The sequence below is a fragment of the Penicillium rubens genome (assembly GCF_028828025.1).
Source record: "Penicillium rubens strain IBT 27055 chromosome Unknown utg000001l_segment0_segment0, whole genome shotgun sequence".
In the NCBI taxonomy this organism is placed as follows: domain Eukaryota; kingdom Fungi; phylum Ascomycota; class Eurotiomycetes; order Eurotiales; family Aspergillaceae; genus Penicillium; species Penicillium rubens.
In genome coordinates, this window is record NW_026890599.1 from 1,673,350 (window position 1) to 1,701,204 (window position 27,855).

Consider the following 27,855-nt stretch of genomic DNA (forward strand, 5'->3'; position numbering starts at 1 on the left):
CCAATCAACGCCCGACAGAAAGGAATGACCTAAGCCCGAAACCTGCAAACCACCACAACCTGAGACTTGCTCCCCTTCCACCTCCAATTGAACCTCGATTCCCCCATCCAACCTCACTCTCCTCTTCAACACAATGGCCGCCACCCGCTCGGTCGCGAGGCTAGTCGCCTACCGTCGGCCGACCCCCTTCGGATTGCTGGGCTCGACCGCAAACTTCTCTTCCTCGACGTACCGCGCAGCAAGCCCAGCGGGACCCCCTCAGGCCGGGTTCCGCCTGCCCCCGCCCAAGCGCTGGGATCAGGACTCCGAGTCCGCCTTGGACAAGGCCAGCAAATACTTCCTCATGGCAGAGATCTTCCGCGGCATGTACGTGGTGCTCGAGCAGTTTTTCAGACCACCGTAAGTCCTTGTCCCACACAACCTTGCCGGCGATGCGGATCGCAATCCAAAATCGATGGCATCGAAACATATCAACTAATTGCGTCGCCATGTGCTTAGTTACACCATCTTCTACCCCTTCGAGAAGGGTCCTATCTCCCCCCGTTTCCGTGGTGAACACGCTCTCCGTCGTTATCCCACTGGTGAAGAGCGCTGCATTGCTTGCAAGCTCTGTGAGGCCATCTGCCCGGCCCAGGCTATTACCATTGAGGCCGAAGAGCGTGAGGACGGAAGCCGCCGGACGACCCGTTACGATATTGATATGACCAAGTGCATTTACTGTGGCTACTGCCAGGAGAGCTGCCCTGTGGATGCTATCGTTGAGAGTGAGTCCAACACTCTCTGACTACATCTCAATTGCCCAACATTCAGACCAGATTACTAATATTGTCTTTCAGCCTCCAACGCCGAGTATGCCACCGAGACTCGCGAGGAGCTTCTGTACAACAAGGAGAAGCTCCTCTCCAACGGTGACAAGTGGGAGCCTGAGATTGCTGCTGCTGCTCGTGCAGATGCTCCCTACCGATAATCTATTTCTCTCCAACTGGTTGGCATCTTCAGGCAAATCCAGATCTATTCCAAATATCAGATGTGTGGACACGAAGATGCTGGTCGCAATACCCATTCAAGAGGCACGACTAGTGCCTTGAAAAACAAGAAAGATTCTAAGCCCTATCACATCACTGTACATAACTTGCCCTCGACTGTGTTATCATCTTGTACTAGTCAATTCCTAAGGATATCTTTTTCCCTGGAAGCTTGGCTCCCTTGTCTCTTTTTATTTCCTATGTTTTGAAATCTAGCAGCTCTATTTCCTCTGGTTGAGATTCAATTCTTCAATTCAAAATATATAGATCCGGTCAATCCATCTTATATCTACGCTGAACACTTTTCCGCTAACCGCATGTATAGTTATGGTATATCCTGACATCTATAGATTTACATAGGATAAGCATAAGACAAAAGGAACACATATACAGCCCGATAAGAAAATGATATTGTATTCACAGATAAATCAAATCGCTACCGATGCTGTCATGCATAGACATAAATTGACAGACCAAGCTGCCAAAGACACAAACGCAAACACCAGGCACCTTGATCTCCGGACGGATATTTCCCAGTTCAAAGTCTCAAAACACTTTTTTCGTCGGTTCGGGGGCTTCTTTGTGCGATCTTGTTTCAGAGATGTAATCATCCGAGAGGGAAAGACCGGTTTGAAGGGTATGCAGAGAAAAGAAAAAAGAAGAATATAAAAGGACAGGTTGAGGTAAAAGTCAGTGAGAAAGGAGATAAATATTTAAGCCACGGGATACAGGCTCGTTTATTTCTTCTTGCCACCACCCTTGAAGCTGCCCTCGAATCCAGGACGAGCAGCCTTCTTCTTTCCACTGCTAGACTTCTTCTTGCCACCCTTGGCACCCTTCTCATCCCGGCGCTTGCGAAGGTTCTCCTCGCGCTTGCTCTGGCGCTGTTCCTTAGACTTGGCGACGGTGTCGATGCGGTCTTTCCACTCGCGCTCAGATCTCTTCTTCGCCGTTTCCTTGCGCTTGAGGGCCTTCTTCAGCAGAGAGGTATCGTCGCGGACACGCTCGCCGTGGGCACGCTTCTTGGCATTCAACCAAAGGTCCTTGTCTTCAATGTCGGCCCGCTTGGTAGGGTCCATCTCTTCGAGGCGGGCTTTCTTAGCTTCAGCGGCCTTCAGCTGCGAAGCGGGGTCACGGGCACCGCGGGTCTTCGGGGTTTCGCGCACGCCGGTTCCGGTGAGATCGGTCTGCTGGCCGTCTGTGAACATCACACGGCCGAAAGAGAAGCTGTTGCTGCCGGATCCGACGGACTCGGCAGGGGAGCGGGGGATGCCAAAAGGGATCCAGAGCCACCGGGCGAGAAGCGGCGGGCCATGGCCTCGTCGTTCTTCTTCTCTTCCTCAATCTTGGCCTTTTCACGCAATTCTTTCTTGTGTGCCTTTCTTTGCTCGGCCTTTTGCCGACGGGCTTCGATCAATTCTTGGCGGTTGCGTGCAGGCTTGCCGTTGAGTCCATCTGCGTGGCGCTTAGCCCGGAGCTCGTCCAGACGCTTCTGTAGACGCTGCTTCAGCTCTTCGGGTGTGTGCTTGAGAGGTTTGGGCTCTGAGGATTTGGCTTCGGTGGAGGTGGAGGGGGGGACGATGGAGGAGATGGAGGAAGTGCCGGATTGAGAATTTGAGGCATCGAGGCTAGGAGAGTCGGTGGTTGAAGGGGCAGAAGAAGGGTTTTCCTCTTCAGCGTTAAACTCAATGGAAAACCCTTCCTCAACAACACCGTCATCTTCTTGGTCGTCATCCTCTTCATTTTCGGAGGCTTCAGTATCCTTGGCTGCAGTGCCGTTAGGCTTGGTTGCAGATTTTTCGGAATCCTCGGTTGGGGTAGTCGATGGCTTTTTGCTTTGCTGAGCCTTCTCCTTCCGAGCAGCATCCTTGGCCTTCTTTTTCTCCATTTGGGCGGCCTTTTTCTGGGCCTTCTTCTCTTCCTTTTGTTTTTTCCGTGCCTCAGCCTCTGCTGTCTTGGCAGCGTCCAGCTTATCAGTTTTTTCGACCTGCTTTTGCTTCTTCATATTGGCGTTTCCGCGGTTCAGTCCTTCCTTGGGAGCCTCCGTACCCATCTCTCCGTCGGACGAGTCGGACTCGAGAGTGCCGTCCTCGCGCTTTCGCTTGCGTGCGTTTTCATCCATCACGTCTTTGGCCGTCTTAGCGGCATCAGGATTCAGCTTCGCCCGCTTCGCCTCGCGTGCTTGTTCTTTGGTTTGCTTTTTACGTTGCCATTGATCCTAGAAATGAGGATGATGGTCAGACAGAGATCTTCGGAATGAAGGATAGAGGCAAGAACACAAGCTGACTCCAATCCCAAAGACGTCAACTTGTAGAATGTAACAGGGCTACATACACTTGTATCTTCTTCGCCATAATAGTATTTGGCGGGGATCAAAGACAGCAGACCGTCAAATGCCTGCGCATGGCTGCGCAGCCGTTCCTTGAAGGCAGTCAGCTCGCCATCCTTGCGGGGCATTCTCCGAGTGCACAAACCTCGATATCATCCATAATCCTTTCCCGTAGACAGAAATTGTAATCTGGAAGGGAAAGCTCGACAGTCAAGCGCAACGAAAAATTTGGGGGGAGGAAATCTTGGCGCTACAATTGTCTCCGCTTCGGTTGGTTCACCGCCTTCCCACAACAATTTTGCTCGGTTGGTCTGTGCGTTGATCGAGAGGTTCCTGGACGTCGGTTGATTGTTCCCTCTCCTGTATTCTTTCTATTCATCCTTTCGCATTGTGGTCCTTCGGTCTTGATCTTCTATTGATTCATTGAACATGCACTTTTTTAATTCAATTCATGAATATACACCTAATGACCAATGAAGTGGATATCTTCTCCATTTCCATATCAAACCTGATCCACGAGGCCAGTCGCAACATCTAGTCCAGGGCATTCCTCGCTTCTGATGCTCGTTATGTTCCCATACGGCCAAGGATCTGTCCATATAAGATCGAACCTGAAACTGTCAGTGCCAGGACATAATATAAGGCAAACAAACGAGCTTTTGCCGAAGAGAGTCGCGAGCTGAAGATTCCACGGGGAAATCGCCTCCCAGACATATTTCTCCCAATGCGAATCTCTTACTAACAAAAGGATATATGAACATATGATTACTTACCTCCCATCCGGGTATTCAATAGGCTCCAAGGCACCAAGCTCCTTCTCGATCTCACCCATAGTCGAGTGCCGCCATGCAATCAAAATGTTGCCCGGTCCGTCATACGACCTGATCGTTTTAGCCACGCATCTCGCTTTGGTCCGCTTGCAGTGTGTATCAACTGTGAGACGGAGATCTTTAGCAAGAGGTAGAACGGTTTCAAACGCACGGCCATGTGCGCCATCTGCGGACAGAAAGCATATGGTTAGTCATGTCTATGAAAGTCAATATCCTGCGCGCCCTCATTTAGGTACTGTGCTATCAGTTTGCTCTCGAGTCTTGTGTAAACCTACTCTTTTTCACATGAGGTGCCATGATGTATCCGATGTTGTACTCCGACTCTTGCCCGAAAACATGTCTCAGGCACTGTGCCCGCTTGATCCCGTCTGAGGCCAAACCATGGTCTTTTGGATCCCTGGGCTTCTCGCCGTGTCGGATCATGTAAACCGTTGGGTATGATTTGGCGGACGTGATGCCGAGACAGAAGCAAAGAGCTGAAAGGACCGATTGCAACAGCATTTTTGGTACATAGACTAACTATGGCCCGGTCATATAGAAAGTAAGCACGTAATAGCTAATCTCTGGACAGCGGATCAGCGAAGGACCAAGGAGATTGACGATCAATTATAACGGTGCGGAAAAAGCATAACCTCATAGAAAGTTGTCCATGCCGGTCGGGTATCCTTAGCTCTAGTTATAAGTGCAGGAAAACCATGACCCGGATCCTATTACGGCGTCTCGTCTCACCGAAGAGAAAAATAAGGCTGACACTAAAAAAAAAAGCAAAGAGTGGATCAGCAGATAACATTCCAATTATCATCCAGCGCCAAAGGCACCAAGCTCCAAAGGGGCATAGAGTTCTGGAGCACAGATGAGCAGTTGACAAACTACAGGTGGGCATTCGGTCTATATGCTACAACTCTGCAATTTGATTGGTCTAGCATATTCTGCATGTCCACTGCACTCCGGTGATCTGCTCGGGGTGGGAATGATCTCGGAGATCTGTACATATATAGTGGTGTTTATATGGAGTACTTAATATATCGAAGTGTCTAGTGGTTTAAGTTTATAGCACATGTACAACATACGATGTAGTTTAGAAACATATAAGTCAGATTCAATGACGATCGAAAACTGTTGTGTTCGGAGTATATCTCGGATGAATTTGGACTCTCGCACTTGGCATCTGTGCAACGCAACGTACATGTAGATGTACGTGAGGATCCAAGGGATGGATTAAGCTACTGTCACCTGGTCAAGTCCCATGCAATACTCCAGTGTTTAAACCAGTCATTCGTCGATCATAGTCGATCACTCAACACACCAGAAATGAGAGCATCTGGGTGATTCACGGGATCAACAGATGGGATGTGATGGGACCGTGTGGTCTGATGACGATCTCCTTGGCTAGTATTCATTGTAGCTGGGGAGGCAATATATATCTGTGATTCTTGGTCGTATGCCCCTGGAGATATATATTGTTGACACCCCAAAGTTAAATGGTCTAGAATTAATGCTGCCTCCCATCATGTGAAGGTCACTTGAACATGTCATCATTTACGATTCCAATCTTTGACTCGTGTTGGGGATATGGGATACGTCTAATGGTGTGCGGGCTCGCTAACATTCGTCGACCATCGATATTATCATATGAGGTGATAACCGTAGCTATAATTATTTCTAAAGAGTCAGAAATTAGGGACTTGTGATGTCAATAAGTTGTCAGGAGAATATTAGGATGACGCCACCTTCGTCGCAACAATTCTCCAAATTCGGGTTCTGTTCGGGTATTATGGGTCGGACAGAAATGAAAGACGGGGCTTAGCGTAGGCAGCCACATAAAACTGGCCCAATACAGAATGCCGAGAGCCCACTATGGACTCAGCGGAGAGAGAGATTCTGGAAGATCCGTGGAAGCCGAGAGATCCGCGTAATCTATTTCGGGACCGATCTGGTAATGTGTAAACACCGAGGTTCAGCCTGGCATAGCCACGGTTGAATCTAGTAATATGTTGGGAGTGTGGCGGTGTTATTAACCTAATCAGGCTGAGTGCATTCTATCTGCGGAGTACCGTAGGTATCGACTAGTAAAATGAAATATACAAAAGTATTAAAAATGTACTAAAATGTACTAAAACGTACAGGGCTGAACAGGCTGACGCTTACCAAAGGCTGCGCCCCTCCGTAAGTTTTCGCTTGCCATGTGGGGTTCTTACCGTCAGCCCTGTGGTTACTTGGGGTCACCTGTTATAAAAGGTTGACCCCCTCAACTTAACTTCTCTTCATCACTTACTCACCTTCACACTACTCTACCTTCCATCTTACACTTTCCTCTTTCACTTTCCTATCAAGCCAATTCAAATTACATCATGTCCGGCTACGACCAGTACAACCAGGGTGGCTACGGCCAGCAAGGTTATGGCCAGCAAGGTTACGGCCAGCCAGGTTACGGCCAGCCAGGTTACGGCCAGCCAGGTTACGGTGGTCAACCAGGTTACGGTGGCCAGGGTCACGACCAACAGCAACAGTACGGTCAGCCCCAACATGGCTACGGCCAGCAAGGCTACGGCCAGCAGGGTGGTTCTTCCGACTACTACGCCGGCCAGCAACACCAGCAGCAGGGTTACGGCCAGCAGCAGGGTGGCTCTTCCGACTACTACGCTGGCCAGCAACACCAGCAGCATGGCTACGGCCAGCACGACCAGAACCGTCAGGGGTATGTACTTCACTGACATATCACTTCGTTCACCATGTACTGACATATCACAGTGGCTACGAGCAGCAGCAGCAGCATGGTGCCCCCGATGAGGCCCAGGATGGCGAGCGTGGTATTGCTGGCGCCCTCGCAGGTGGTGCCGCCGGTGGCTTCGCTGGCCACAAGGTCAACCACGGTTTCCTTGGAACAATCGGCGGAGCCATCATCGGTAGCATCGCTGAAGACGCCGTCAAGAAGCACCGCAACTCCGACAACCAGTCTCCTCCTCAGTACGGTGGCCCCCCTCCTTCCAACAGCGGCAGCGGTGGCTCCATGATGGATCAGCTCGGTGGCTTCTTCAAGAAGTAGAAGGTTTCCTGATGGACTTCCCTCTTACGTTTTCTGCCTGATGACACGGTTTTCATGAATTTCTTTTCTTTGCTATTATTATCACAATGGGTCGGCATGCATTCTTTTTTTTTCCTTCCACCAGATCGCTTTCATTTTTCATGGGGTTTTTTTCTTCGCCCTCGAGCGGCTTGTACCATGACAGAACTGCGTTGACATCGAAATCACCTTTTTGTGATCTGACCATACTTTTCAGAATTGCAACGTGATTACCTTGCTGAACTATTCCTTGTAGAAAACAGTGACTAAACAGTAAACGGTAAATCACAATGATAAGACACTGCTGTATGAGAAGTAGTGTAGCGGGCGGGAGGCCAAAACACCCCAAGTGGAATAGCGTAGGGCCTCAGGCATCAAATGCCAAGCCCGACAAAAGTTCGAGCGGACGAGTCCCCAGTAATCTCCTTGTCAGACACATCTGCCATTTAGCATTCCCAAAATGATTATACGGAAGCTTTGTATGCGCCAGAGTGAGTGTGGTCAATTGCTGCTACCATGTTGCATGTCCCTGCTAACAACATCCCACAGGCCGCCAGCTCCTTGCTCTGAGCCGACGAGCCCCGATCTCGAGTCGCTTCCAATCGACATTGCCCGAAAGCCCAGTCGAGACATTGCAGACACCAATCAGAGATGAGATCTCTCGCTCAGAAAACCCCCTCTTTGAGATGGTGCAGGCACAATCCGAGGCCAGCACACCCGCACAACAAGACTTCACATCAGACGAGCCACAAAGTGAGCCTCGAATTCCTTCTCGGAGACTACTCCAACGCATAAACTAACCTCATCTTTCTTCTCTTCCCCCCAGGAAGCAATTTCAAAAAGCTCGGCACAAGCGTGAAATCCTCCTACGACCCCGAAAATGTCATCCGCAACCCCCCCAAGCCATCCCAGATCTCCCTGGAAATGCTGCTCGCAGCAGGAACACACCTGGGCCACTCGACCTCGCGCTGGAACCCACAGAACTCGCGCTACATCTTCGGTATCCGCGAGGGAGTGCACATTATCTCGCTGGACGTAACCGCCGCGCACCTCCGCCGCGCCGCAAAGGTAGTCGAAGAAGTCGCCGCACGCGGTGGACTAATCCTCTTCGCCGGCACGCGGAAGGGCCAGAAGCGGGCCATTGTCCAGGCGGCGTCGCTGGCAAAGGGCTACCACATCTTCGAGCGGTGGATCCCGGGCTCTCTGACGAACGGCGAGCAGATTCTCGGCCACTGTGAGACCAAGGTTGTCAACGCGCTGGACGAGGAATTGCCCGATTTCAAGTCTGATCTTGCTGATCGCCCGTCGCTTAAGCCTGATTTGGTGATTTGTCTTAACCCGCTGGAGAATGTTGTCTTGCTGCATGAGTGTGGGCTTAACAATGTTCCTACTATCGGTGTTATTGATACCGATGCGGATCCTACACGTGTGACCTACCCGATTCCCTCGAACGATGATAGTCTGCGGGCTACTTGTCTTATTGCGGGAATTCTTGGCCGCGCTGGTGAGGCGGGTCAGTTGCGTCGGTTGAAGATGGCACAGGAGGGCCGGACTTCTTACACTCCTATCACAGCTCAGGAGCTGCGTCTTGATCCGTTTACGGGTCTGGCTACTGGTGCTGACGGACAGAAGAAGTAGGGGGATACGTCTTGTGTCTTCTGTCTTCTAATTGCATTTTTGCCTTTTTTAAGTATCCGGTCGATTGCATTGAAACGACGGGACTCTGTACTGTATAGATGATTCCAGGTCTTGGTGTTGAGATATGTATTAACAACTTTGAGTCAATTTGGTTCCTTTTCTATTTCATTCCAGCTTGTAATGAGGGACGATGCATCAGACAGGTTCTCTAGGGCTTGAGCCTCATACAGACGTTCTCGTCACCGGGGAGAATGTCCTCAAACTTCTCATCCTCCAGCCACAGTCTCAAGTAACTCAGGTCGAAGCGCCACGTCGCCCAGGCCACGAAAATGGTTTCTTTGTCGATACCATTCGTTCGGAGTTTTGCAACGACGCCCTTTGCATCACTAGATCTTCAGTACATATATAGTTGGCCCAGGCGAAGGGAGAATTACCCAGATCTTCTAGGATCAAGCCCTGTGGGAGACAAAGGGCTCCAAGCTGGGGAGCTCTCCAGGGCCCTCTGGGCGAGATGAGAGAGCTTAAATGTTTGCGAGGCCATGTGATAGACATGAACCCGCACACTGTGGCCACGCCCCCGGCGGCCACCACGGCATGCACGACGTGCCTTTTTGGTAAATGGCAGTAACCTTGGAAGTGTATTTTATATATAAGAAAAAGAAAGGAAAGGAAGATTAGAGCGCGGGGTGCAAGTGCAAGCCTTCTCAAGTTTTGTTGATCTGAAAGAGAAGGAGAAGATCAAGCACAGAAAAGAAGCTTTGAAGGGGAATTATATTGCGGAAGTTGACATTGGTGGACTTCTGAACAGCCACAATATGACTTCGCAAAGGAGATATGGCAGATGATGCGATAATGATGGTTGAGCCGAAATTGAAGTATGCGGAAAGAACAGGTTCTTCACGAATTCCGCTGGTTCACTGCCTGTGCGCTCGTAAACCGAAGTAAGAAGTGGTGTAAATGGGAAGGAGAAAGGACACCCCATTGATATCGGAGCTATTTAGACCATAAATCAAGAGTTGCCCTTCTTTATCAGGGACCGCCGTACCGTTAGGAATTGGTTGTGTCTCTCCTGCACGCTCTTCGTAAGCAGGAGACGAAGCTGCAAAAGGTCGTGAGCAGCTTCGATGTGCGTCCTGTCTAGGTTCACACACACTGCCATGGCAATAATCGTACGTCAGATTGTGGTCCAGTCTCCTGTCCCTCTGTATGAATACATCTGCGTTGTGTCAGCGCCGGAAAGTTGCAAGGTTCGACTGAACGTACCACTGATACAGGAAAGGAGTCGGAAGTTATATATATATATATATATAAAGGAGTGTGGTAGATAAGGAAACCATGGAAGATGGCTAAAGGAAAATGCGAGGAGGGGAAGATCTATATATGCGCTAGGACAAAGACCCGTAGGATGGGTCCTTTCAAGATGATGGAGCTACAAGCTACCAGGGCTGGAAGACGAAGAAGGAAGAAACTCTTGCTATTCAAACTAGCAAGGAAAGACCTTTTATAGAGACCACATTGGCAAACAAACGTTCAATCTGCCACCAAAACAAGGCACCCATGTAGGATAGGATGGTCTTAGCAAAAGATACTATGTTCTTGCGTTTGTCAACAGTGCCAATTATTTAGACATTGGCCCTTTTCTGAATTCTTTCACTTACAAAGTGCGGCAGGTGTTCTTTGTACTATGTTGATGCCACTATGTCAGTTTTCTCCATGGCTTTTACATAGCTTCTTCAACAAGCACCAACGCTATTCTCGATGGAATCACTGACCCCCGGAAGTTGAAAGTTGGTCTCAGGCTTCGATTTGAAGTACATTAAATCCTAGAATATCCTAAAGTTTGATAGTAGGAGTAGCATTATTCGGAATCCCGAATTTCGAAAGATCCTCCGTACTCTTCCCATCCATTGCCAACTCCGCAAGGGCACGACCAAACGCCGGCGCAAATTTGAACGCATGGGCAGCCCCCAGACCAACAATAATATCTTGATTGTTTCCCAACGGGCTGATAACAAACTGTCGATCTGGGGTAATAGAGTATTGACAAGTGATAGTACGAAGCGGTTGACGGTCCTTGTCAGGCATGAAATCGCCCATGAACGAACACAGCTGCTCCAGCAACTGCGGCGAGTGTACGTAGGTACGTTGCTCAGGTGTCATGAAATTGTTTGAGGTATCGCGGGCAACCTTGATAGTCGGCTCGCCAAAAGATGGAAATCCATAGAAGCAGGGATCACCGGCCCAGATCCATACGGGAAAACGGCCGGGTTCCCAGACTGATTCGTCTGTCGGCTTGAAGTATGTCACTTGCTCCTGCATCACTGTCAATGGAATGTGTATGCCAAGGGGAGCGAGGAGCTTGTTGGTCCATGCGTCTGTGGCGAGGATGACTTTGGCTGCGTGGAACTGTCCCTTGGATGTCTCGATCACGACGCCCGAGCCTGATTTCTTCGGCATCACCCGGTCCACTCGCGTGTACTCCTTCAAAATTGCACCATTTGTCCTTGCTAGATTTTGCATAGCTAGGACTGTCTTGGTCGCATGCGCAATGCCGGTGTCGGCCGTATATACCGTCTCGACTGTGTCTGGGATGTTAAACTGGGGCCAACGTTTGTTGACTTCCTTAGAATCAAGAACCTCATATGGCATGTTTTTGGCGTCGAGGCTTGTCGTAAAGTCAACGCGTGGAGGGGATGCACCCTTAGGGAAAAACATAACACCACCAGTTATCGTTAACAACTTTTGGTCTGTGGCCTCTTCTAGGTCGGCCCAGTCTTTGTAGGCGGATTTGGCCAGAGATACGTATTGGGGTGCTGCGTTTGCTGTTCTGACAATCCGCGATGTATCATGGGAGGCTCCGTGCACATGGCCCAGCTCGAACTGCTCGAAAGCAACCACTTTCTTGCCTCTTAGAGCGGCTTGGTATGCAGCCGCGCTTCCCAGCACTCCCAGTCCAACAACTGCAACGTCAAAGTGTTCCATTTCTTCTTGTTGGATAGCTTTTTTGTATTCAGAGTGAAGTCCCTACTAGATTAATCAACTCACGGGATGGCCCCGGGGCCTCCATTTATGCTCTCGGTGCTACGGAGTAGTGATGTAGGACAGCCCGCTCACGTGCCAGTCCCAATAACCGACCTTGGATCTAGTCTTTAAGACGTGCAATAAGACCTTGGAAGGGAGCAACTAGGCAGATTAAACTGGGACTAGAGTTGTGCTTGTATATTGGAACTTCTCCGTTTCCCGCTCATCGTACATAAACACCTGCGATGATGCGATCAGGTTCCAACCTCCCAATTGCGATATCCACGCTTTGTTATATTTTACGCACAGGGAGGGTGTATACCTAGGTAGGCAACGAGCTCTATCGCTTTGGAAGAAAACGGAAAGCAACAAGATTCACAGTCTTGGTATCATCCACCTCGACAAACTCGCGGAATCGCTCAAACCCGCATTTCAACAGTACCCTCTGACTCCCACTATTGCTTGCTTCCGTGATAGCGATAAGGTGTTCATCGACTATACCTTCTCCGATAACCATTTCTTTCTGAACTCTGACTTCCCGCTGTGTCCGAGGTAACTCTGACCAAAATCGCAGCCAGGCGCTCAAGAACTCCGTCGCAATGCCTTTCCCCCAAGCCTCGGTCCTTAGCATGTATCCAACTTCAGGCCATCCATGCCTTCCAGGGTAAAGGTGACAACCACCGATGCCGATAAGTTCGCCCGTTTCCTTCAGACAGATGGCACAATTGGCGGTGACACGATCATTTGGTGGTAAGAAAGGATCCAGTTTGGATTTGGTCTTCTCGATACTATCGTCAAGGCACCCGGCACTCGTCCACTTCATGACTTCTTCTTGTGTACGTAGGACATGTAGGGCTTCCAAGTCGGTTGATTGGAGGGCGCGGACGAGTAGGCGATCCGTTGTTATTGCGGGTCGCTCGCTATTTGCGGGAAGCGGGACTGTGGGCAAAAATGCCTTCACAGTTACAAATTCTTCCTTTGAGGCCATGTTGATACTTTCGACGTTGTTCCCCTGGGAAGTGCCCGTGTATGTGGTGGGGATGAGTCACTTGCATTGAAATCTGGGGAAATCTAGAAAAACTACCTCGGCCCAACTCCGAAGACCACCTGGGCAATTATTGGTCTAGTCAGTTAAGCTGATCGTGAAAAGTTCCATAAGTTGCAATACCTCAACTCTTCAAAAAAGGGAGCCTTTGCGACTTCTAGAGTAGTTCTTTGATCTATTTTCTTTTTCGCATTGTTCTCTTTTGCTCCATTGTCTTCAGTCTAGTTGCATTGATCGAGTTTCCTTGAATTCGTACCGTCGTTCCGTTCTGGAATATATAAAGGCTAGCATTACTCGCCATGGAATAGATCTACGAGTTAGTAGACGCCTTGAAAGACCCTCTATTCCTTCCTCTTATCCAACGCTTCAACCGTTATCACAGAGCAGAATGGCCGACGATTACCATCTATGGGAAAAGAAGGGACGAAGACTACAGAAATGGATCGAAAACTATCGTGCATCGGGTTGCCCGTACCCCATTTCTACTTTTACTTTAACGTCCAAACACCGGGACTATATCGTCGATCGAACATCTGTGCATATAGATCTAAAACTACCAACTGCTCTCAACCTGAGCAATGCGAATTCCACCTATCGACAGGTTAACATTAGGCTACGTGACGAAGGTCCACCAGTGCGGTGGATTGGGCGCACCGGCCCAGGAGTGATTTTTATTGATGATGTCTTTAGATCCAAGAGAAGCGATGATCCATACATATCCGAGTTCACCAAGGCAGCCTACCAAATGGATTTCCCACTTGACAGCTTGAGGAATGTAATCGTGCCCAATGTCGACGAAGTGAACACCCTATCGTGTCTCAGAAAGGTGTACAAATCCCAAGGACTTCATTACCCATCCAGCACAGAGCAAACCTGGGAGCCTTCCTTGCCTGAGTTCAACGCTCTCCTAGGGACAGGTATAGGCAAAATCGTTGCAGCATTTGTTCTGTGTGCGTGGGGCCAAGGGAGGAAGCGAATTGCGAGAATCGTTGCTTCCCACATTGGAGCCGACGTTCACAAGCTGTATATGCGGTTTGATCTGGAGGATATGTGAGAATGTTCTCGGCTTCCTTTGCTGGCCTTGTAATTGGATTGTTTTGAAGTGGTGTAGTATGCGGAGATATCGGTTGACCACAAGGGAGCTGGCATTGCAAATAAAACTAAACAATAGTATGAAAAGACATGGAGGCCTAATCTCACAGGCCCGAAATGGCCATGTTCCCAGCACATACAACGGAAATTTCAATATGATACCCATTTGCTGCAATTGTGCAATTGTTCTGTAACAATCCATCCAAGGAAATATCCCAATCCGTATCTCATTAAGGCATATGATCTTCATTCAATCATAAGAAGCACGCGCGCGTAAAAGAAAAAGAAAAGTCAATATAAACAAAATCAAACGACATAAGGCGCCGGTCTGCGACTGGAGCTGCGATGACGCGAGTGCGATCCAGAGCCATGACCACGACGACTGGAATGACTGCGTCTCCGAACAGTCGTCTCCTTGACAACAGTCGGCTTATGCGAGTGGTGCAAGAACAGCGCAAGCAGCGCAGTCCAGAAGAAGAATACCGTCTCCATGATACCAATTGCGAAGGAGGCTTTCAGCATAGCGCAAGTCTTGTTGATGTCCAGCGAGAGCGGATTATCTGTGTGCTGGCCGTAGGACCCGAACGGACCCAGAGAGATCCAAACGGAGCCGCCATGCCAGCTGGCACAGTCTGCGTTGGCGATGAAGCGGAGCTGGTAGACGGATGCAACGAAGGCGCCGAAGAAGAGCAGGTCCACGAATGCGACGAAACTTGCGGATCGCTTTGTTGTCGAGAAGCGGATTAGCGTGTCGAGGGCCCAGAAAATGGCGACTACGCTGACGATGAAGAGGACCAGGATATATGATGGGGTCAGCTGGTTTACTTTCAGATAGCCGTTAACGAAGTAGGCCTAAGTTCGGAGATATCATTAGCGGGAGACTCGGAGGGGTATTGCTGATCAGACTGGTTCACGGTTGACATACCAGCATGCCAATGATTGGGATCAGGAAGACGATCTCAACCAGGCGGTTGAATACGAAGAACACGCTGCCAATCATGTCGGCGGTGTAAAGAGATTTGGTTTCAGATCTCTGGAATGTGCAACTGTCTCGAGATGTTTGGTATGTCCGAGGTACAGTAACAAGATGGGGCTACACGAGCTCGCAACAAAGCACAGGCAGTTGCGATTACAGTGCAGTATGCACGATGTAGAAGATGCAGAGAGACACAGAAGAGAAAGTAAAAAAAGAAGGAAAATAGACACAAATAAGAGGGGAAATTAAAAAAAAAAAAGAGAAGAAATCCAGTGTCATCTTGGGCTGAGGAGGCTGGGCGACTCACAATGTACGATGTCGGTGGCTGGGGTAACCCGAGTCCCTAATGTGAGTCTTGGACGCTTTTTATATATTGATTAGTCTGGGCACTTGCATTAGTAGTCCCTTTTTAATCAATGTCTTGCATTTGACTACTCCGTGTCTTTCAGACTGATAGGTTAGGACATGAGAATATAGATGATCGTTGTCAAGCCAACCACATTTAAGTGGAGACTCTACGCAGGTGTACTTGGACTCGACTTCATTGCACTTGGAAATTGTACAGATCACGACAGTGTATGTTTAACGAGAGATAGGCTTGTTATATTTATGCTTGGTGAATGGCAACAAATGCAGATTCTGTTGTTTTCAACGCCAATATGCTCATAATCATACTAGTACAGAGTTGGATCACCAGCCACCGCAATAATCCATGGCTTAAAATCATACGGACTTAAGTCTGGGCAATTGCTGCTCTGAACTAGACTTTAAATCATCAATAACCCCATAATTCATGTTTACATGGGCCGACCGGGCATGCCCGTCAACGGACGTCCCTGGCCCGCCATTCCATCAGGGACATGGATGCCCGCATCAGCTGTCAGCGGCTGTGTCTGGGACACATACGCATTACTGGGGTCATATTGAGGCACATGGTGGCCGGCACCGGGATTCTGCCCCATAGTATTACCATGTCGCATCTCGTACCCGTTGGTAACGTCGTCCTCGCTCGACGACCAAGCACCACCATCGTCGTCATGGTCATGTGGACGGCGATTGTAAACATTCGATGTGTATGGGTTGGACTCATCAAGATAGGTAGATGCGTCGGGTCTGGTATGTTCCGAGCTGGGGATATCCGGCGGGTTCATGCGCTCTTCTTCGGGGTTGCGGAGAGCAACCATGCTCTCGCCTCTGGGGCCCTTAATTCGGACACTATCAGGTCCGGCAGGTTCGGTCCCCCAGGTTCGGATTGGGTAGGCGCGACCTTTGCGCCAAGGTTCGCTGAGCGGTGGGAAATACTGGCGATATGCGACAAAGCCGCAGGCGATCCCAAGCATCGATCCCGTAATGACGTCGAAGGGGTGGTGGCGCGCATCCATGATACGCGAGACAGCCACCAGGGTTGCTGCTAGTAGGGGAGTCATGACGAGAAGGGCTTTCCAGGCCTCACCGCGATTGTCCATAACGTGCAACTTCCCGCCTAACCAGAGCGATATGTAAACGAGACCGGCGAAGGAAGCTATTAATTGGACGGTGTTAGTAATAGGAAAGACCCGACTCGCAAAAGAGGATACACACAGCTACTGTGGCCTAGATGAATCAAGGTTAGCATTTGCGACTCTGGAAAGCAGTATCGGGTCATATTGCATACCGGACGGCCACGACCGAAACCCATCTGTTAACAAGTGGGGATCACCGGTACAAATTGACGAGTTCGACAATCCCGGGAAAAGGTCTTTGCTACCAGCACGTGGTTGACAACGATCAATAAGATCGGGTCTGGGCTTGCCGCATGCATTCTTCAGCGCCTGGGTAATGACAAAAGCGAGACCCTGAGCCAGCAAAAGACCCAAAACACCGCAATTGAGCTCCCAAAGTCTGTCCTTCCAGCGATGCGGACCTCTCAGCTTCCGCTTCCCAGACACCGCGTCCTGTGGCTTATTGTGCGAAAACAGGCCATCGATGAACAAGGTGTAGACGATAATGAGGACCAGTGGGAAACCGCAGGATATGCATACGGCATAGGCCATGGGGATGCGTTCATGTACGGCGTAAGGATACTGGATGGAGATGTTGTTGAGGGAGAAGTGTTGGTGGTAAGGCTCAATCGTGTTGAGAATGGCGAAGCCGGCAACGCAGGCACTGTTTTCGTTAGTACAGAGTAAAGATAAAGGTTGGCTGGGTCATACATAATGATCACATAGTCAAAGATGTAGCTGAGGAATCGTTAGTTCAGGGATCTGCGGGGGGGGACCTGGGGAAACTCGACACACGAGATCACAACACGCGGTCGGAGGCGCCGCTTGGAGAAGGGGAGTTTTGCGGGGATTTCCATTGTTGACTCTAGAACTTCCCCAAAGAGAATCGAGAGGGAAGATCAGAGGATTAAAAGGTCAGAAGGGAGAATAAACATCTCTGCCTAATTAATGGGCATTGCTTGGCATCGGCATGAGTAGCATCTGGGCACTTGGCAGTCTCCCCCTTCTTCTTCTGTTCTGAGGCATATGATTGGCCCCAAAGTGGCCTCGTTGGGACCTCCAGGCTATGGATATTTTGATATCCTGGATGTAATAGTAGCTAGTACTAGTTAACTAGTTCAACCCTATACCATTATGGATCTAGTAGCATATTTCATTGTTTCAGAGTCAAAAGGTATTTAACAGAACAAATATGCATCCCAGTTCGATATGGGGTAGTGGTTAACCTAACGGATTTTCACTCCGTGGCCCCGGGTTCGATTCCCGGTATCGAAGTTCTTTTTTTCCCTCCTTTTTTCCCTCTTTTTTACTTTCTATTTTCTCTACAAATTCTGAGTAGCTTTTTGCTGCCTAGGAAGAAAATTTGAACCGAAGGAGTGAATTCAATGTACTAATAGCTGAAGGAACGTCGACGCTATGTGCATGCGCCTCAATTACAAACGACAACCAGATATGGCTATGTTTTCCGATCCACCAAATAGACAGTCAACTTTTTTGAGATGGACACCGGACCAAGAAAATTAAACAGAAAATGAAAAGAGAAAATGTCAAGAAAATACATATCGACGCCAAGGAACCGTCAATGGAAGTTTACAAGGCATAAAAAATGGCCCTAGAAATCACATGTCCATAGTCGCAAACTGTCAAGTTACACAGAGGTCCCTCATTTAGCAAGTGGTGATGAACAGACCGAGACTGAAAGTGCTGTTAGCTGATATACAGGCAAAAGGGAAAGTGACAGAAAACTTACGGAGATGGGTTCCAGTCCTCGAAGAAGTTGAAGTCAGTGCTGCCAGCGTTCTTCATCTGATAGGTGACAGCCTGGCCAGCCGGGCAAGAGAAGGTAGAGATAACGTATGAGTTACCGGGGGAGGCAGTGATGGTGCCGAGATCCTGGGACACCGAGGGCACGTTGCTGAAGGATGTTGAGTCAACGGCGGTAGAAGAGAGCTTAGCGAAGTCAATCTTTCCATCGCCGCTGAAGGTGTAAGATGAGGTCTCGAGATCCTCAAGCCTGGGGAAGAGGAACACGAGGCTGCATGTCTTGCCAGCATCGGAGTTCGGGATGTCGAAGTTGAACACGGTCGAGATGGTCGAGGTCACGGTACCATTAAGCCCAGTTCCGGCAGACGTGTCTGGCGATGACGAGTCGACGCGGACAATAAGGTGGGGGATCTCGTAGTTACCCGTGAGGGTAGTAGGACAAGCGCCGCCAGAGGTGCCAGTGGCTGTGGCGGGAGAGGTAGGGCTAACAGGAACGGATGTGTTGCCGAAGCCGCCGGTGGGATGAGGGCGGACACCAGTTGGGCTGCCAGTGGGGGTAGGCACGGTGGCAGAGCCACCACCGCCGGTGTGAGGAGGCACACTAACTGACACGCCAGGCTGCGTACCGCCGCCGCCGGGGAGGGAACACTAGCAGAGGCACCAGGCTGCGTACCGCCGCCGCCGCCGCCGCCGGGGGGAGGAATACTAGCAGAGGCACCAGGCTGTGTACCGCCGCCGCCACCGGGAGCAGGTTCTGTAACAGAAGGCGGAACACCAGCGCCGCCGGATGGAGCAGGCATGCTAGGAGAGGGCTGCGGCCCACCACCACCGCCACCACCAGGGGCGGTGGGCTGAGGGCCAGGAACCGACGCTTGACCGCCACCAGGAACACCAGGAGCACCGGAGGTAGGGCAAGTGCAATCAGTGACAGTGATAGTGGTCGTGGCAGTTTGAGCGCCGGGGCCGGGGCCAGGAGCGGGACCAGGACCGGGAGCGGGACCAGGGCCAGGGCCAGGAGCAGGGCCAGGGCCAGGAGCGGGGCCAGGGCCAGGGCCAGGAGCAGGGCCAGGGCCAGGAGCAGGGCCAGGGCCGGGAGCGGGACCGGGGCCAGGAGCGGGACCGGGGCCAGGAGCAGGGCCAGGGCCAGGAGCGGGGCCAGGGCCAGGGCCGCCTGTGCCCGAGCAGGCGTCGGCCGACATCAACACGTTCACGCAGCCAGTAACGTCCATCTTGTTAGGGCTAGTGTAGATATTCATACCACCGTTCTGGCCGGTGGCACATGCAACGAAGTCGGGGCTGTTGTTGTACTCGAGTCCACCCTCGGAGTTGATAGAGAAACCAGGAGCAGGAGCCACACCCTCGTCACACTGGAGTTGAGTGGTGGGAGCTGTCCTACAGTCAGATGTACATCCTTTGATAGTTGGTATACAAGAGATTGATCAATTCACTTACGGGTGAGGATGCACCCACGGCCATTGGAGTCAGTGATGGCGCCGTTGTCATCGATGCAGTACTGCGCGGGTTGCAGACTATCATCGCCAATGCGGTTCTGACCATCACCTAACTGACCAAGTGTACCGGAGGCACCGCCGGAAGAGCTGAGCTGGAAACAGCAGGTATCCCTGCGGCCAACGAGGGCGTTAGAGCCCGCAGCGAAGGCAGCGAGGGCAATGAAGTTCTTCATGATTGCTGTTCAGCGAATCTGAATAGGCTGATCAGCTAGCGAATTAACGCAGCGCTCCTTCTTAAGAAGCTCGTGAACAATAGATCGATTTGACAATATCCACCGTTAGAGGTGTGGTGGAAGATGTGGCTTTAGTTGAGGGAGCAAGGATTTGGGAGAGTGTGCATCTTTATAAGAAGCGGTGGGTTAGTGCTCCAAACGAATCATCGAAAGATGTAACATCAGGGCACACATGACCGGCAAAAGCCCCCGAGATGAAAGCATGAAGAAACAATACAAACTGTATGCTGTCAGCCATTCATGCCGTTGACCGTGGGGAAGAACTCCGATGGACCAATACCCTGGTCTCGGAGAGTAGACAATGGTAGGTCCGAACCAGCCGGAGCGAGATGCGTAGCAACATGCACAACGTCATGTTGAACAGAGGTCCAATTCATTGAGATGTGGAGTAAGATGGAGTGTGAGAGTATGCTTGTTTCTCCACTTAGAAGCAGGATCTGAAGACATGGACAATGGTCACTCGCTGAGCACAAGAGGGATGTGGATGTGGACGTACTGTCTGCGGTCCAGACAGCCCGGTTGAAAGTGGCAACATGCATTTTCCCATAGATCATTGCCTATCTAAGTCCACCGAGAGGCTCAAATCATTTGATCAAGTCTCATTGTTGTTACCAGGTAGTCGGGAGATTATGGGTCAGCCTTGGAACATACTGCATAACTAATACTCCAGTTTTTGGTCCAGCCCCTAGTACATACCGTACATACAATGGTCAATTATGCGATCCTGGAACATTATATGCTTGCTCATGTGATATAGCTACGAACCTCAAACTTCAACTGTCATATGGAATGTATTGGAAGTATAATAAACCAAAGAATAAATAGAAATTATTTGATAGGGCTAGACGTCATGATCATTGACAACAGCAGCATCTCTATTTAGAGTCTTTTTTTCTGCTGTACACGTAACATACATTAATACAACCTTGGGATATATCCTTTACTGTGGTCATATATCTCAAAATCGTGATACATATAAAGGATAGTTATTATGTCGTACACTGTGGACTGTGTAACGGATACGGGTAGAGACACAGCATAAAGCGACACTCTCATAAGTATGATGAAAGACGATAATTGAAAATAAGATACAAATAGATTGGATCGGATTATCCATGGATGTCATCATTGAACAATATGGAAGTGGACCCGAATCGGGCCCGGCCAACAACAGCGTCCGACTATTTTTATATCGCTCAACCGTGGCACATTTATATAAAAGTCTCTCTTGGAGACATTATCCACGTCATGTTGTTTGCACTATTTGCACTTATACGTGGGTTTACTATGTATATCACAGTCGGCAACGCGTGTTTATTGGAGAATTTGATCTACATATTCACACTAAGGCCCAATTGTAGATTCTAGAGATCCCCACAAGTCTTTTTATGTGCTTACCCGTGGATGTTGTATAACGTATGTTGTACAATATAGTATAGATGGATGATATGTTACGGTAAAACATCCCTGGAGCTGACACAAGAGGCAATGTCCCTTTACGGTGGCAAAGTTAGGATACGCTAGGAACCAGGCAACATTATCCCTCATACAACCCGATTGACCAATCTCAAAGCTGCATGCTTGCTAATAATATCGGTCGCTTTGGTTTAACAGTATTACATGGATTTTGATACATTGATCAAATCTAACCGTCGATCTCAATGTGAGCGTGACTGGATAGCTGAGCGGGCACTAGTAGAAATGACGAAAGCCCTTTACATAAAATTAGCTGACATATCATGCGTCATAGTGTCGCGGATTTCAAATCCCAGTCAAACTATGCCGAGATGGGTTATCTAGTTAATGCTAATACTACATAGACAGAAATGCAGTATCCGACTCAGTAAAGAAGCTATTCCAGTCTACTGTTCCTGAGTCCACATTGTCATCGAATACCTGCCAGAGGTCATCCAGAGTAGGCAACGTGGGGTCCATTAGGAAGTCATCGACATTCCTGCCCGTCGGATATACCGTGCTTGTAAGCGCCGGAGAGCCACAGGCAAGTCCCGGCGAAGCATCACGGTCTTGAGCGATAGACTGCGTTGTTGTACTTTCTTCGACAGCTGAACCAGAAGCACTGTGTCGGCGAAGAGCTGCCTTGAAGGTTTCAAGCAGCCTTCCTGCTAAGGGGGAGTCTTCTTGAGCCTTTTCTAGGATTGAAAATGCTCCCAGAATTTCCGTTAGGTCCTTTTCCTGCGAATGACCACTTCCACAAAAGTCTATGAGGAGAACCATGATCGCCACGCAGACGCAATGTAGCAAGCCTGAAAGTCTGAGTCGTGCGGCCACGAAGGGGATCATCTCTAGCGAGAGTTGGCGTTCGGCTCGGATCACCATTCGAGCCGCTTCCAGACATGCTTTCCGTGAGTAATCGTACGCAGGATCCTTAGACGCCCGCGACAGATAAGGCAAGTGAAGCCTGCACCTTTGGGCATGAAGCAGGAAATTGATGATGTATCGTTGAATGATTATTCCGGTAGATTTCCGAGGATCGGTTTTGGGTAGCTCGTCCGAACGATAGGCCAAGGAAAAGAACGAAGGTAGACTCTCAGCGAATTCACAAATATTGCCGTCAATCTGTTTCGTGTGCTCGTAGTCCGGGCTACCTGGATCGGACATTCCGAACGGAGCGCAATCTGTGATTTCGCGGCAAAATTCGCCCAATCGAATCCGCTGGAGAGTACGACATCGATGTAGGGTGGGTGAGTGGCTTTCCGACTCCAACCATTCCGTCTACGATGTCTTCATCATTCGCATTGCGAGGTTTGTTGGTCATCATGTGGCGTGGATCAATTGAATATGTGCCCTTCTGTGGACCAGATATTTGCGACATCTGCCTGTTATCTTATGAACTTATATCCTCAAAAGAAGGGGAACGAGGGGAAGGGAATTTACCAGTCACTTGCCACGATATACCACCATACTCTTCTGCCTATCTCTGCTTCTGCAGAGGAAGGCGAAGGCACATCTAGGTTGGAATTGTGTGGATGGTCAATCCGATGCAAGGATAGTCCTCTCCCAAATGAGATGGCAATGGAAAGAATATGCCGGACTTGAGATGTAATACCCACTATACCGGTAGCCACAAATGTTATAATGACCATTGCTTGAATATCCTGTATTGACTCCAAGTGTTTGTACCGCGAGTAATCAATTACCCCCAGCGTAAGTCTCACCCAGTGAGTAGACTGCGCAAATGCTTCTTCAGGAGTCGAAAAGACGGGGTTACACATGTCGTGCTCAGTCCAGAAGGACGTGGTACTGGCGAGAATGCTCAGGAGCAATGAAACGTACCCAATTTTGACCGGCTTGCTTTCTCTCAGGTCACAATAGAGCTCATCTACCATGGTACGTAGAGAAGGGGCGGTAACCACATGATGGAGGAAGGTGACTTCCGTGATGTACTTCTCCACTATTATTTTCGCTTCCTCGCGGAGTGGCAGCCAGATACATCTCTTCGTGGGCTGGGCTTGATGCGCCATTGATTCAGACGCCACTGCGTTACGAATGGGGCAAGTTCTGAATTCAATTTCAGACTTGAATAGATTACCCTGAAGATCTTTGTCAGCAGTTGATCTCGCATGATTTTGATTAAGGCCTACAGTTGAACCTGACGATGTGATTTCGCCTTCTAGCCAAGTCACGGCCGCTGCAGATGGCTGTCCCTCGTCTACCATGTACGGTTGATTTGGCTTTGGAACTGGAGGAGAAGGGAGCGACGAAGCCTGGGTAGTAGTTTGTCCCAACGGACTAGACGCCTGTCCATTGGTGATCACGATCTCTTCCAGCCTCCGCAAGCGAACCAGTATATCTGCGGTGTCATTGCTAGACAATTCCTCAGTCTGGTACTGAGTACTGGCAGGCAATAGTGTATCAGGATAGAACTGACAAGTCTTGCCCCGACTAGTGCAGTTGGTGCAAGGGAATGTCCGGCTACACTTCAGCTTCCTCGATCGACAGAAGTGGCAAGATACAGGCCGCGAGCGTGAAGACCTGACACGCTGTTTCTCGACTCGATGCATTTCTGCCCCTGGATATTATTTCAGGCAGTGTTTGTTTGAAGTTGGGGTGAATTGGGGGCGAGATGTGAAGTTGAGGGATTGACCAATTAAAGACCGGCGAATCCGCGGAAGTTCCGCGGCCTCCGTGGATTCCTATGTAGGAACTATATGAGAGACACGAAGGTATATAAGAGCCTCTCTTCACTAGGTAAACGATAGTCACACATCACCTTGGCTACTTTCTTCTATTCTTTGATCCAAGAATATTCTCATCTCATTTGTCTCAATATGGACGCCATCATTTCTCAGATCCAAGCGCTCGCCCAAGACACCGATGAAGCTGGTCGGTTGAACATCATTCAGTCTCTGCAAATAGCGAAGATTGATATTCAATCTCCACAAGATACCTTCATAGAGCTTGCAGTACCGGTTGGTGATCACATACCGCAATCCTGGGTTAACTAAATTGCTAATGGCTGTAGGGGCTAACAAGTGCAATGCTCCGAATTAGTGCAGATTTGGGACTATTTCGCTCTCTCGCGGAAAGTGATGCGTCCTTGACTGTCACAAAAATTGCGGAGCTGACCAGAGCGTCCCCTCAATTCCTAGGTAATGACATCTGGGACGGTCGTATCTACTTCGAATCCTAAAACTGGACAGAGAGAATTCTTCGTTACCTAGCAGCAACCCACATAATCAAAGAGACCGGAATCAATGAGTACATGGCAAACAGAGTAACTCATGCCTTGGCGGACCCTATGGGTGAGGCGATGATATACCACGGGTAATTCCTTCCACCGAATTGTTTTTCAGGTGGTTACCCCTGTTTACCTAGCATCCTTAACATAACCTTAGATTTGACATGATTGGACCTGTCGTGCAAGCAATGCCTGCCTTCTTCTCCGAAAACAACTACCAAGATGTCACCGTCAATACCAACACTCCATTCCAGAAAGCCCACGGTACCAATCTCACCCCATTCGACTGGCTTGTCCAGCAGCCAAAGCACTTCGATAACCTGCAAAAGATCATGACTGCACTCCAAGGATCAGAATGGACCGAGGGATTTACTCTCCTTAACGATGAAGCCCGTAAAGTTCCATCGAAGGGTCCATCCACCATACAGACTTCAGAGAAACCCTTCTTCGTCGACGTCGGCGGCGGCCATGGCCACCAATGCATCGAGCTAGGAAAGAAGTATCCCAATCTCCTAGGCCACCTTGTCCTCCAGGACCTGCCAGAGGCAGTGAAAAACCTCGCTCCCATCGATGGAGTGAAAGCCGAAGCCTATGACTTTTTCCAACCGCAGCCAATCATTGGTTTGTCTCCCATGTATCCATTCCGTACAAGATCTTACCAAATTCTGACCTTCTCTTAATCTAGGTGCCAAGTTCTACTATCTCCGCAGAATCATGCATGATTGGCCCGACGACAAAGCCGCAACGATCCTCCGCAATATTCGTGCGGCTATGGGCCCCGACTCGCGGGTCTTGATCGATGATGCCGTGTTGCCGGATACTGGCGCTAACTGGAAATCGGCCATGGCCGATCTTGCCATGATGACCTTTGCTGGTAAGGAGCGGACTAAGTATCAGTGGGAGTCACTTGCAGAAAGTGCGGGCTTGCGTGTGGAACAGATTCATACTTATGTTGCTTCAACTTATACCGCTGTTCTCGTCTTGGTTGCGCAATGAACTAATATGGCTTTCGGCGGAATCTTGGACTTTTCTAGCAAATGATGCTGCTACTCTCTTCTCTTTTTGTACTCGACTATTACTCTGTATATAATTTGCATTCTCTGTACACGTCCAGAAACTGGCAAGTATAGGTCAGATGCATTGTTGATCTCCATTTCCCACATATATTGGATGCTGTAGATACATTGATCGCAAGGACGTGATATATCTTTATGAGCAATGCTCTTTGCGAGCCACCTAAACTCAAAACGCCTTGCTAGCCCAGTAAATGACATAAAATGAAAAAGCCGCTGGGGGAAAAAGACGAAATCAAACGAGCGAAAGAGAGAGCTCAAATCGCCGAGGCTAATGCTAATATAGGTCGTGAATCATGCGCGTGCTGAGCGATATTTTATGAGTTTTTCCCGGTATGGTCCACTCAATGGCTGGTTTCTGGGGCAGTGGGATCATGCAGTGTGGATGGTGGGCCACGGATGGTAGTCGCCGATCCTGCTGATACCATTCGGATTCCCGACGTCCCCTCTGTCGGCGTTGGAGGTTCATCGTTGCTGATATTGATACTCTGGAATTGCGACTGAGTCGGCGTCACAGGAGACACAGTCATGGGACTGGGTAAATTGACGTGGATCGAAGGCAAGCGGTTGATAGGTGGGAGCTGCCGCGCTTGTTCACTCTGCTCCGTAACAGGACTTTGATATGCAGGGGCATCACCCCAGTCGAGGTGCTCGTAGTCTGGAGGTGGAGGAATGTTGAGCGTCCCCAGATCTCCATCATCAGTTTGTGATACTGGTCGGCTCGAGCCGTGTGTCGTGGTCGGAGCCAGAGTTAGTCGTTCCAGCTCAGTAGAATGATGCGGTTCACTCATAATCGATGAAGCAATAGACTGGCCCCGAGAGTCGAGGCTGGAAGGTTCAAAAGATGGCGCAGCGGAGCTAACAGCGTCACTTTGCAACAGCGGTCGGCTGTCCGAATCGTGGAAGTCGGAATTGTGCGAGTCGGCTCGAAGCCGTGTTCCATCATGGCGAACACGTCCAAGTTCAGCATAGCTCACACTGGAGATGCGTCGGTCCCGCTCTCTTGACTGATGCTCAGCTAGCAGCGCGGATACGTCGGCTGCACTGTTGGTTCCTGCGCGGCGACGTTGTGTCCGAGCACGAGTTTCGGCGTTTAGTTGCTCAAGACGAGCGGAATCCCCACGCGCCCGTGCTTCTCGTCGCTCCCGACGGCGTGCCTCGCGATCGGCTAGTTCCTGACGGCGCTGCAGGCGAATCTGGTACATAGCGTCCATCTGTTCCTCACGACGAGATTCCTGTTCCTCCGCGGTCTCTGGGTATTCCACGACCATGTCCATCCCAGCGCGTTCACCTTCTCGGGCGATGACTTGTTCGGTCGGCTTTGGGCTTTGAGAATAAAGGGGGTAGGGTCATAATCGAACGGATCGAGGTATCGCGACGGACGCCATCAGTGGATTGCATTTCTGGTGCTGTGCCAGCTCCACGATAAGACGTATCTTGGCCGGTTTGATTCGGGACCTGGCCGTATGAGGCACTGCCGGGGCTCCATTCTTTCCATTTTCGCTTGAGGTATTTGCCCGGAAGGTATTTCGGTTGGTAGTTACGTTGTCGTAAATAGCGGAACAGGAAGAAGGTGCCTACACAGAGTGCGATTGCAAATATGATGCTCACGGCACACTAAGAGGTCAGCATAGGGAGGTCGGAAGGATCGGAGAACGTCATACGATAATAAAAATGTTGTTCTTATTCGTTTGAGCATTTTGACGTTTTTGTGGAATGTACATTCTGTTGGACAGGCAACTCGGCCTAGAGATCCTTAATGGAAGGCATGGAATAAAATCCCCGGATTTCAAAGGAGTCGAGGAATGAGAGGAAAAAAGGACAAAGCGCGTCAGCCTCGAGAAGCCCAGGCAACCCCGATGTGGCTATTATTATACGCCAAGCAAATGAAACGCTGTTGTGGAGATTCAATTGGCTTCTCCTTCAATCGGATTTGTCTTTTTAGTTAGAATTGTCGATCTTTCTTGCCTGTAATTGTCCATCACTTCTGTATTCTGTCCTTTTAGAGCGTTTCCATCATATTGTGCTGTCCGGGATATCCCAGGTCGTTTCACCTCTAGGGCTTCAGGGTCCC

The 27,855-nt window shown here is 49.7% G+C and overlaps 15 protein-coding genes across 15 annotated transcripts; 5 read left to right on the forward strand and 10 right to left on the reverse strand.

Moving 5' to 3' along the window:
* Positions 1-133: 133 nt before the first annotated feature.
* Positions 134-967, forward strand: N7525_000667 (NuoI/complex I 23 kDa subunit family protein; the record flags this gene model as incomplete). The annotated part of the gene is made up of 3 exons (XM_002562122.2): positions 134-399; positions 499-764; positions 837-967. 3 exons carry the CDS (start codon positions 134-136, stop codon positions 965-967), a joined length of 663 nt encoding a protein of 220 aa, XP_002562168.1.
* A 795-nt stretch (positions 968-1,762) lies between these two features.
* N7525_000668 (putative 60S ribosome biogenesis protein Rrp14) lies at positions 1,763-3,482 on the reverse strand (the record flags this gene model as incomplete). Its single annotated transcript, XM_061211649.1, has 3 exons — positions 1,763-2,223; positions 2,277-3,243; positions 3,360-3,482. 3 exons carry the CDS (start codon positions 3,480-3,482, stop codon positions 1,763-1,765), a joined length of 1,551 nt encoding a protein of 516 aa, XP_061070875.1.
* A 24-nt stretch (positions 3,483-3,506) lies between these two features.
* N7525_000669 (putative phosphoglycerate mutase family protein) lies at positions 3,507-4,685 on the reverse strand (the record flags this gene model as incomplete). The annotated part of the gene is made up of 4 exons (XM_002562120.2): positions 3,507-3,518; positions 3,863-3,965; positions 4,128-4,350; positions 4,460-4,685. The coding sequence occupies 4 exons, from the start codon at positions 4,683-4,685 to the stop codon at positions 3,507-3,509; spliced, it is 564 nt and encodes a 187-aa protein (XP_002562166.2).
* Positions 4,686-6,535: 1,850 nt separating this feature from the next.
* hel10 (putative high expression lethality protein Hel10) lies at positions 6,536-7,230 on the forward strand (the record flags this gene model as incomplete). Its single annotated transcript, XM_002562119.2, has 2 exons — positions 6,536-6,882; positions 6,936-7,230. 2 exons carry the CDS (start codon positions 6,536-6,538, stop codon positions 7,228-7,230), a joined length of 642 nt encoding a protein of 213 aa, XP_002562165.2.
* Positions 7,231-7,708: 478 nt separating this feature from the next.
* On the forward strand, positions 7,709-8,886 carry N7525_000671 (mitochondrial 37S ribosomal protein uS2m; the record flags this gene model as incomplete). The annotated part of the gene is made up of 3 exons (XM_002562118.2): positions 7,709-7,739; positions 7,798-8,001; positions 8,075-8,886. The coding sequence occupies 3 exons, from the start codon at positions 7,709-7,711 to the stop codon at positions 8,884-8,886; spliced, it is 1,047 nt and encodes a 348-aa protein (XP_002562164.2).
* Positions 8,887-10,719: 1,833 nt separating this feature from the next.
* N7525_000672 (putative sarcosine oxidase) lies at positions 10,720-11,868 on the reverse strand (the record flags this gene model as incomplete). Its single annotated transcript, XM_002562116.2, has 1 exon — positions 10,720-11,868. One exon carries the CDS (start codon positions 11,866-11,868, stop codon positions 10,720-10,722), a length of 1,149 nt encoding a protein of 382 aa, XP_002562162.1.
* A 379-nt stretch (positions 11,869-12,247) lies between these two features.
* Positions 12,248-12,895, reverse strand: N7525_000673 (GNAT family N-acetyltransferase; the record flags this gene model as incomplete). Its single annotated transcript, XM_002562115.2, has 1 exon — positions 12,248-12,895. One exon carries the CDS (start codon positions 12,893-12,895, stop codon positions 12,248-12,250), a length of 648 nt encoding a protein of 215 aa, XP_002562161.2.
* A 445-nt stretch (positions 12,896-13,340) lies between these two features.
* N7525_000674 (uncharacterized protein) lies at positions 13,341-14,006 on the forward strand (the record flags this gene model as incomplete). The annotated part of the gene is made up of 1 exon (XM_002562114.1): positions 13,341-14,006. The coding sequence occupies one exon, from the start codon at positions 13,341-13,343 to the stop codon at positions 14,004-14,006; it is 666 nt and encodes a 221-aa protein (XP_002562160.1).
* Positions 14,007-14,350: 344 nt separating this feature from the next.
* Positions 14,351-15,044, reverse strand: N7525_000675 (uncharacterized protein; the record flags this gene model as incomplete). The annotated part of the gene is made up of 2 exons (XM_002562113.1): positions 14,351-14,896; positions 14,970-15,044. The coding sequence occupies 2 exons, from the start codon at positions 15,042-15,044 to the stop codon at positions 14,351-14,353; spliced, it is 621 nt and encodes a 206-aa protein (XP_002562159.1).
* Positions 15,045-15,817: 773 nt separating this feature from the next.
* N7525_000676 (phosphatase PAP2 family protein) lies at positions 15,818-17,358 on the reverse strand (the record flags this gene model as incomplete). Its single annotated transcript, XM_061211650.1, has 5 exons — positions 15,818-16,542; positions 16,602-16,613; positions 16,675-17,165; positions 17,213-17,239; positions 17,297-17,358. The coding sequence occupies 5 exons, from the start codon at positions 17,356-17,358 to the stop codon at positions 15,818-15,820; spliced, it is 1,317 nt and encodes a 438-aa protein (XP_061070876.1).
* Positions 17,359-18,168: 810 nt separating this feature from the next.
* On the reverse strand, positions 18,169-19,949 carry N7525_000677 (putative GPI anchored cell wall protein; the record flags this gene model as incomplete). The annotated part of the gene is made up of 5 exons (XM_061211651.1): positions 18,169-18,196; positions 18,252-18,870; positions 18,939-19,136; positions 19,524-19,652; positions 19,718-19,949. The coding sequence occupies 5 exons, from the start codon at positions 19,947-19,949 to the stop codon at positions 18,169-18,171; spliced, it is 1,206 nt and encodes a 401-aa protein (XP_061070877.1).
* Positions 19,950-21,821: 1,872 nt separating this feature from the next.
* On the reverse strand, positions 21,822-22,628 carry N7525_000678 (fungal specific transcription factor domain-containing protein; the record flags this gene model as incomplete). Its single annotated transcript, XM_061211652.1, has 1 exon — positions 21,822-22,628. The coding sequence occupies one exon, from the start codon at positions 22,626-22,628 to the stop codon at positions 21,822-21,824; it is 807 nt and encodes a 268-aa protein (XP_061070878.1).
* A 272-nt stretch (positions 22,629-22,900) lies between these two features.
* On the reverse strand, positions 22,901-24,031 carry N7525_000679 (transcriptional regulator family TF; the record flags this gene model as incomplete). Its single annotated transcript, XM_061211653.1, has 1 exon — positions 22,901-24,031. One exon carries the CDS (start codon positions 24,029-24,031, stop codon positions 22,901-22,903), a length of 1,131 nt encoding a protein of 376 aa, XP_061070879.1.
* Positions 24,032-24,298: 267 nt separating this feature from the next.
* On the forward strand, positions 24,299-25,704 carry N7525_000680 (uncharacterized protein; the record flags this gene model as incomplete). The annotated part of the gene is made up of 5 exons (XM_002562108.1): positions 24,299-24,439; positions 24,493-24,619; positions 24,671-24,794; positions 24,866-25,329; positions 25,394-25,704. The coding sequence occupies 5 exons, from the start codon at positions 24,299-24,301 to the stop codon at positions 25,702-25,704; spliced, it is 1,167 nt and encodes a 388-aa protein (XP_002562154.1).
* Positions 25,705-26,125: 421 nt separating this feature from the next.
* N7525_000681 (uncharacterized protein) lies at positions 26,126-27,505 on the reverse strand (the record flags this gene model as incomplete). Its single annotated transcript, XM_061211654.1, has 3 exons — positions 26,126-27,087; positions 27,143-27,398; positions 27,446-27,505. The coding sequence occupies 3 exons, from the start codon at positions 27,503-27,505 to the stop codon at positions 26,126-26,128; spliced, it is 1,278 nt and encodes a 425-aa protein (XP_061070880.1).
* Between the last annotated feature and the right edge of the window lie 350 nt (positions 27,506-27,855).